This window comes from Gossypium raimondii, chromosome 6, assembly GCF_025698545.1.
Source record: "Gossypium raimondii isolate GPD5lz chromosome 6, ASM2569854v1, whole genome shotgun sequence".
Taxonomy (NCBI): Eukaryota; Viridiplantae; Streptophyta; class Magnoliopsida; order Malvales; family Malvaceae; genus Gossypium; species Gossypium raimondii.
The window spans coordinates 57,179,713-57,188,750 of NC_068570.1; the positions used below are offsets into that span (position 1 = coordinate 57,179,713).

The 9,038-nt window shown below is 35.3% G+C and overlaps 1 protein-coding gene across 2 annotated transcripts; it reads left to right on the forward strand.

The window, feature by feature from the left end:
- The first annotated feature begins 906 nt into the window (after positions 1 to 906).
- Positions 907 to 5,144, forward strand: LOC105774174 (uncharacterized). 2 transcript variants are annotated; one of them, XM_012596551.2, is made up of 9 exons: positions 907 to 1,078; positions 1,277 to 1,410; positions 1,497 to 1,554; positions 1,678 to 1,812; positions 1,887 to 2,489; positions 2,559 to 2,702; positions 2,771 to 2,899; positions 3,714 to 3,755; positions 4,488 to 5,144. In XM_012596551.2, the coding sequence occupies exons 1-9, from the start codon at positions 1,022 to 1,024 to the stop codon at positions 5,109 to 5,111; spliced, it is 1,926 nt and encodes a 641-aa protein (XP_012452005.1). In that variant the 5' UTR covers positions 907 to 1,021; the 3' UTR covers positions 5,112 to 5,144. The 2 variants fall into 2 exon arrangements, with proteins under 2 accessions (XP_012452005.1, XP_012452006.1); XM_012596552.2 differs by having other exon boundaries at positions 929 to 1,078; positions 1,277 to 1,399.
- Positions 5,145 to 9,038: the final 3,894 nt, after the last annotated feature.

A 9,038-nucleotide genomic window follows, 5' to 3' on the forward strand; every position in this document is an offset into this window, starting at 1 on the left:
GTGAATAAATAATTAATATAAATCAAAATAATTGAAGAGAAAATAATTAATTAACTAAAAAATAGGATTCATCATCATTTCAAGAAAAGAGAGTTTAGTTCATGTTAATTTGAGAAAACAACACAAGAAGAAATTCAAAACAAACTTGCATTGATAAAAAGTAAAAAAGAAATAATCTAGAGAGAAAATATTTACTGAATTGATACCAAGCGCTCCAGATCTCTTTTTCTTCTCGTCTTTGCAACCTTGAAGTTTCCCTTAGTATGAGGGAACTGTTTCTTAGCCTCCAAGTTGATCCTTTTACTCTTTTCCTCTTAAATCATGTCACCCATTATTTGTAGGTTTTTAATCATTCTGCTCCACCAAATGTAGAATTGTAGTGGAGTGGATTGCTTTCTGTTTGGAAATTTTGAATTGAAGATTATGCTCCACCACACAGAAATTCAATGGAACGAAAGGTTTCTCTTCACTATATGCTCTAAATCTTTTATTCCTTGTTCGAAACCTGCAATGTAGAGAGGAAAATAGAAAGTAAATCCAAACTAACTCTAAGAATGATAAAATCAAATAAAAATAAGTAATCAAAAACTATAAAATGCACTAAAAATTAATCTAAATGCTAAAATTATACTAAAACAACTCTAAATATGAGAGTTATCAATACAAATCCATGAACTCTTCTTGCACTCTTCTTAAATTTAAAATTTAGTCTCTCTACTTTTATTTTAGGAATTTAACCCTTCTATTTTGAAATATAAAAGCAGATGGAATAAATTTCTAGAAATAAAAATAGAGGACTAAATTCTAAATGTAGGAAAAGAATAGGGACTATAAGCAGATTTTAACCTATATATTTGCAAGCGGTGAAAATTAAAGAACTTATTTTAAAAATTAGGAAGAAGGAAAGAAAAAATTGCAAGCTCCATTTTTGTCCTTTAGAATTGTAAAAAAATAAAAAAGGAAAACAAAAGGAAGACGACCGGAAAGTGAAGGTGCAGTGTGGGAAAAAGGATTAAAAGCCATGAGCCTAACTGATCCACCCCAAGTTGTGGATTGTTCTATAATCCCAGTATTTCAGGTGAGTTTTTTTTTTTTTTTTTCAGGTGAATCATTGAAGGATTATTAGTTCACTCTGTTTCTTTGGAAAAAAAAAACCTTTAAATTTTGATATGGGTTTTTTATTTTACAATTGCATTTTCATTGATTGAAAGAACAAATTCATATACTTTCTGGGTTATTTGCTGCGATTTCCTTTGCATACCAACGTTTGTTTTAGGTCCCAAATGAAGGGGATGTATCAAGCTTAGATGTAAATGATGAAGAGAATGTTGTGTCAGAAGAGAAGAGGAGAAAGAAGAAAAAGAAGCAAGTTTCTGCTCCTCGTCCTGCATGTTCTTGGGTATATTTTAGGTAGAATTTGGTTCATTTAATGCAGAATTTCGTGATAGTTTTCGGGTTATTTTGAGTGTACTAATTTGTCAATTTGTATATGTTAGCCGGGAATTTATCAAGGAGTATAGTGCTTCTCATCCTGAATCTTCAGGCCTTAAAGCTGTGAGTATTTTGGTCCTCATGAAATCAGTATACAGTGGCTCTGATTCTATAGAATGATTTGCAACACGATAAGTAGATTAATATTTTTTTTTTCTTTTTCGCGATTTATTTTCTTAATGCTAGGCTACAAAGGCTGCATCGGATGCTTGGAAATTAATGAGCATTGAGGAGAAAGAAAAATACACTCGACGTGCTCGTGAAGTGTGGGATAATTACTTGAGCACAACTCCGGCTCGTATCCCTAAACCGAGGAAGCAGGTAGCATTTTACTTGTGGTGATTTTGTTGTTTTCTTATTGTTCATCCAACAAGTTTTGTTGTTATGCAATGCAGACTAAACTTGTCACAAGATGCTCTCCTGGCCGCTTATTCAATGTGTTACAGCGCCTGACATCCGAGCAAAAGGATGCAGTGAAGAGCATGGGATTTGGTAGCCTACTTGGTTTGAGATGCCGCACCCTACGTCGTAGTTTATGTCTTTGGTTGTTGGAGAGGTTTAACACTACACGGCGCAGTTTGGAGATATGTGGGGAGCGCATTCCTTTATCCCCGAGAGATGTAGAGCATGTAATGGGACTAGCAGCTTGTGGGAAGGATGTGGTGAATTCAGGTCCTGATGACTTGATTGCGGACTTGCGTTACATTTATAATGCTACTAATCGTGGGATTTCAGTGCGACTTCTTGAAGAACGGTTGGCTGCTCCAGAAGCAGGAGACGATTTTAAGAGATCTTTTATCCTTTACGCATTGGGTACACTTTTATCCCCAACAGCAAGATTAGATGTTAGTCCATCGTTCCTCCACTTCTTAATTAATATGGATGCTGTGCACCAGTATAATTGGGGAAAGTTCTTGCTTGATCGGCTTGTCCGAGAGGTATCTCGCTTTCGTCAAGGGAAGCAGCGAGCTGTTGGTGGATGTCTTCTTTTTCTCCAGGTTGGCATAGAACTCTCTCACTTTAGTTCTATAAAGATTAATCATCGCTAAACCTGTTTTGCTTCTCAGCTGTTCTATTATGAGAGCATATCAATTGAGGGAGCTGGGTCTTCTGCACCTGTTGTCATTCCGTGTTTATCTTCATGGGGAGAGGAAGAGATCACTGAAAGAGAAAAGCGAGAAAGAGAACTTGGTGGTTATGGGTGTGGAGAGGTAAAATCACGTTCCCTATACATCATACATGCAATTTCTATGAAATAATTGAGTCTCCTGCTCGGCAGGTGATTAGCAGGGAGGGCTGTCATGATATGGAATCACTAGAATATAGAATCCAAGTGGAAGGCCTATCGGGTGGAAAAATGAGCATGGGAGTTGAGCACAATCCCGTCTTTGAGCAGGAGAGGACTCAGGTATTTTGTGATAAGTATTTAATGTACGGATAAGTTTCATAAATGTTTTTAAGAACTTTCTCCGGGTTTTGTTTAGAAAAGTAAAGTTCATGGATAATTAAGATGTGATATGAATTCATTCTTCTTGGATAATGCTGTAAATCTTGCATAATGAAGAATAGATAGAAAGATACGGTTGATATGGTGGTAGATATCAAATGATTAGAGTTGAAGCCCGAATTTGTTGATTTTTACATGTAAGTTCATTGAATTATTTTGGCATTTCTTGGTGGTATTTTATTTTGAGAAATGATTTTTTTTTTTTTATTTAGGCTAAAATATTCTACCAAAGGTTCGGGATAGTAAACTGCACCGTAAGGCCTTTGCTTTACAGTATATGTTGTTTTGAATTGATGGGATCCTTTATTACTATCTTTATGAGGTTATGTTATATGTTATACCTTGTAGGGTCATATAACCAATACGTAAGTCTCAAGAATCTATCTTGAAAAGTAATTTTCAAGCACTTTGTCAAAATGCTTCTTAATTACAAATTCTCTTTTTGTTACACCCTCAAAGCTCGAGTCTTTCATAAGCTCAAGTATGGTGAGATGACCTTTGTAATAGAACCTAGGAGGTTAGCCTGCAAACTGTTTATTAGCTAAGAGCCTAAGGCAACCAACTTAAAAGCAATTCTTAGCGTAAGTAAATGCTTAAGGATTAAAATTGATGACTTATATGTGATGTTTAGCATGCATTGAGATGAAAGGTCTTAATCTTTTTACAATTAAAAATTTTCTTGGGCTAAGTTTTATTCTGTTTCTCAATTTGGTAGGCTGACGAAGAACAAATGAACGAGGATTTTAGCATGGAGGAGGTAATAGTTCTTCCTATAAAGCAGCCACACAATGGTGCTTCCTTTGTTTATTTTTTTGGCTCATTGTTCGCTTCAACCGTTTCTGCATCTTGTCATTTATTGTTCATCGTTGATTCTATAGTTCCATGAAAAGACTCGAAATTTTCTGCTCCCAAAATGTATATTGCACCGCATTCGTTACAGTTTCATATAGCATTCAAATGTGACAAAATTTGCTTCTTTGTTCTCCTTTATCTCTTCCCCTCTTAAAATTGGTGAAATTGATTTTGTTGTTAAAAATGGAGGATATAAGAGTTAAGCGGAAGCATGAGGCCAGTGACCGGCCCCGTGTCACCATGAGTATCAGAATTTGTTTGTCACCCCCATGTTACATTAAGTATCAAATTTTGGTCATTACCTTGCGCCCGTTTATATCAAATTTAGTGTCCTCTTTTGGCAACCACAAACCCCTCAAAGCAGTCACCCTAGGTGCACTTTCCTCACCTAGAACCAGAGCTTTCTCCCATAAGAGAGTTCTTTAACCCTCACAGTACCAATTTTTATGTAAGTCTGCTGTGGTGACATCCAAATCCACATACATAGGGTCATTGCATTAAACATGTTTCAAATGTTCCATTTGGATTAAACTTACTGGTAATCATTCGGTCCTTCTATGAAGTAGAAGTTATGAGCTTTCTGGTTTTCAAGAAACTCCTGACATGTTTGGAACTTTGTTACTCATCATTTCTGCAGATATGTGTGGTGAATTTTCCGAAGAGTAAGGGCATCATGTGTGGAGACATGGAGGAAATTGTTGAACCAGATGGAAGACCATGCTGCAACAAAGAATATGGTTGCAGTAAAACTGTAGATTATACAAGGAAAAATGATCACGAAGAAAAATGCACACATGCACCATGCGCATGCCCACTTCCAGCTTGCAATTTTGTCGGCTCGTCTGAACAATTGTCACTACACTTCAGTAGCAAACATTGGGATTCCGGAAGGCGTTTTCGGTACAACACCCCATTGTCCGTCTCGTTGGGGATGAACGAACAATTCCTTGTTCTCCAAGCCGAAGAGGACGGTATTCTCTTCCTCCTCAACAAGAGCGTCGAAAACATTGGGAATATAGCCATGATAACTTGTATTGCCCCAAGCTCATCAAAGGTATATTATTTGTATGATCTTGTATCTGGAAAAGGAATGAGCTCTCTTAGGTTAAAATCGTTGACCGAGAATTTTCCAGGACGAGTCGAGGGTTTTCCGCCTATGGATTTTCTTCTAATCCCTTTCCGATTCCTCGGTCCTTCGGGGGAGATCAATTTAGAAGTTTGCATATGGAACTCCACAGAACTTGGTTCAGATTGCCCTTGATAAATATAAAATTGCATATTATTATATGATTCATCAGCGAGAAAGTTGGATTTGTGAGAGGTATGTTCAAAGTGGAATGCATTAATACAAGTCGTGCTAACAATACTAAGAGATTAATTACAATCTAGTTCCCTTTTTTAAGCAACTAAAAAAGCATAAATACAATCTAATAAATAAATAAATAAAAACCAAAGTAATCTGGACAAAGAAACTTGGACCGTTGGAGATAAACCATCCAAGTTTGTCTTGATCAAGGGATTTGGTAACATCGATCCAATCCAACTTTTGAGATATATTTCTTCGAATGGAGTGATCTTCATTGATGTGATTGAATATATTTAGCCTAAAGGTTTTATTTCAAAAATTATGAATTTTTAAATATAACACAGTGATGCTAGAAGTGATTATTCCCATTGGCACATAAACTATCACTTCAAAAACTTACACCAATTATTCTCTCAGCACAATTCTCTTAATCCATCATACTTAATTTAGGATATAATTAAGCGGATTAACCATCAAACTAAGACTATAAGAAAATGTGCAATAATGCAAATTTATTCAGTGATTTTAAAAATTCAAAAGTCCCTGATTACAAACTTTCAATAGGAAAAAAGAAATAGTAGAACAAAAAAAACTTTCAAGCATATACTCCCTCTTTTTGATAAAAAAAATTGTCAAATCATTAATCCATTGGGAGAGCAAACAAGTCATTTCGCATGACATTCTCTCGATCCTTGATCTTTTGTATCACCTCGATCTTAGCTCGAAGTCGTACAATGATGCAATTGTGTGAATCAATAAAGGAAGAGAGGTCATCAACCATTCTTGTTCTGAAACTAGCAAGGAGAGACGCAGTGCCAATAGCATGGGGCACTTCTGAAGTCCATTGAATTGGTTTATTGTAATTCCCTAAATTTTTTTTTGAAAGTGTTAAAAAAATTTTAAGTAATTTGATTTGGTGGTTAAGTATTTTAGTTATGTGTTTGAGATGCTGTGTTTAAATCTTTTTCGTTAAATTTTTATTATTTTTGTTCTAACCTCTGACTTTGAATATATAGTTTATCTATTGTTTTTGTTCAACTATTAATAAGAATGAGTTTACTGATTCAGTGATGAGACTTTAGCTTAGTTAGAGGTATGTGCAAAGTAAAATTATTTTTGATCCGTCTTTGTCTATGTCACCCATATGGGAAGAATTTATTTGAATATTATTTTTTTTAAAAGAATTTGAAAATTATTTCCCCCAAAAATCTCCCACTCAACTGTCCCACTCTCCCACTCTTTCTCTTGTCATCCCCTTCTTCCCATTTTTCTCTCCATCTTTTGATTTCCTCCAATTTCTTTCATTTCATTTCTTTTTCCTCCTTTTTGTTTTACTATACTCTCATTCCTTTTTTTTCCGGTTACCATATTGTACGTTTGTGACTCTTCTTGTTGCCTTTTTCATTGTTTGAGTGTCAATCTCAGGATTTTGTGTCAGTTGTGAGTGCTCAGAAGTGTTCAATATTATGGTCACATTTGTGCGTATGTATGCGAATGGGAGGTTGTGATCAATGTTGGCCATTTAGTATGTTTTCGTACCAGGTTTAATTATTTTGTGTTTCTGACTAGGTCAAAATTCTTGTTTTTGAATTGTCAAATCATGTCAAGTAATTAATTTGACTTAGTGGCTAAGTTTTAGTTATATGTGATCCCTTTATTTGAATTTTTATTAATTTTTGTTCCAACCTCTCACTTTGAATATCTAGCTTATCTATTATTTTTGCTCAATTATTAACCAAAATGAGTTTTTTGGTTTAGTGATAAAGTTTTATTTTACCTAGAGGTCCTGTGTTTGAATCTTGTGCATGCAAAGCGAAATTATTTTTTATTTGCCTCTATCTGTGTTGCTTGGGAAATTTGATAGGATTTAGATGAATAAAGATTTTATTTTATTTTTAAAAAAATAGGAAAAAATATCCCTAAGATTTCGCCTTTCAATCGTCCTACTTCCCTCAATTTATTTGCCTCTATTTGTTGTGACGTTTTTGTCACTATTCTTCTAGCAATATTGTTATTGTGTCAAGTTTTTGAACAAAGAATTGTGTTTTTCATTTCAGTGTAGGTCAGTATGTGTATTTTTTGATGGTAAGATTAATTTTGTTTCGTGTGAATGTTAGGAGATTTTAATTGTTCTTAAACATTCGATGTTGATCGTTCTTTTATGGGTTCTTTCAGCGGTGGATCTTGTAACAATTACTCCGTCGACAAGTTGATTGTTGTTGGTATCATTCCTTTTTGCGGGTAAGTGGCCGAACACCTTCGATAGAGGTTGTTAAATGTAGAATTGTTAGTGGTTGAGTGCCTAAGCATACTTTGATCACATATCCTAGTCGAATAAGGGTTTAATACGTGTTTGGTTCTAGTGCGACTGTTGGTTTAATCAACTGAGTTGTTGTTGTTTTAGGTTTTAGAGTCGCTACGGTTGTGTGGGCATCGTGAAACAATAATGTGTGTAACGATATTCTCAAAAATTAGTGAACGAAGCAAAGCTGAAAAACTCACTGTCAACTCCACGCGGGCATGTGGGCTCATATTCAGTGAAATTTAGTTGGGGCCGTGTTTGAAGTGCATTCAGAGGTTAGCTACTTCATAAGGTTTGTTATATAATACATATGATTCCGATATATGAAATAAGTGGTACTGATATTGTATGTGTAACATCTAAAAGTGTGTCTGTAGTATAAATTCTGCATTTGATCTGCAAATCTAAGTATTTTGTTAGCATGTTTCTGATATATTAAAGCATGGTTCATCTGTGAGCATTTGAGTATGTATTATGTTTCAACACGTGCATTGGGGTGAGATAATTATGTGACAGGAAGTGTTGCTAGTTTAATGATCTGTCCTATCTGGTGGTTTAACCACAAATCTATTCTAGTGGCTTGACCACTCTTATCTGATTCTGGCGAATTACCACATTATTTCTGACAGCCTTGACTGCACATTTCTATACAGTGACATATGATCACTTATTTGGCGTGTAGGGTTGGATAGGTACTTATTACCCCTTATCTGATTCTGGCGAATTACCACATTATTTCTGACAGCCTTGACTGCACATTTCTATACAGTGACATATGATCACTTATTTGGCGTGTAGGGTTGGATAGGTACTTATTACCCTAAATGATGTGTAGGGATGGACGAAAATGGTGTGTAGCGGATTGGGGTAGGATTTATATCTGATATGTGAAATATGATGCATCGCATGATATGCCATGCCATCTATAACGCCCTAAAATTTCTAATTTTGTTATTGTGAAAATATGACATAAATATTTGTCTGCTTTAGTGGTTTAATGTTTTGAGTGTGTATATGAGGTCCCAAGTTCAAGCTTTGAATTGGGCAAATTTTGGTCTTTTTATGAATAAAGCCTTATCTCTGGTCAGTAGGCTTATAGTTAAAGGTTGGTAAAAACATATTAAAATGGGTCTGTTGGTTTGGTGGCTAAAGTGTGTGTTGGCGGGTGGGAGGTTTGGTGTTCAAGTCCCTGTGTAAGCAAGGGAATTATTTTTGTTGCTTGGTCGTGTGGCGTGGTGGAGTCCTAGTCAAATTAAAATTTCAAGTAGTGGAGTTGTTGTGGGAGGTTAGGGAGAGATGAGTTACCAGATTTTTAGGCATTATCTTTTTGTTTAGTTTTTTTTTCAAATTTCGGACTCTTTTCCCCCTTTTTGACGTTTTCTCTCTTCTCCCCCACTCTCAATTTTCGGTTTTCCTCTTTTTTCTAAATAATAAATCCTTGCTGCTGAATTTCCTTTGAATTCCCCTTCCGTTTTTGTTGTCTTTCTTCATCTTTTCCCATTTGTGCAAGTTTGTAATTGTGTTGTAAGGTAAGTTTTCGTTTTATTAAACTCGAATGTTACTCTGGATAAGGGATTAAG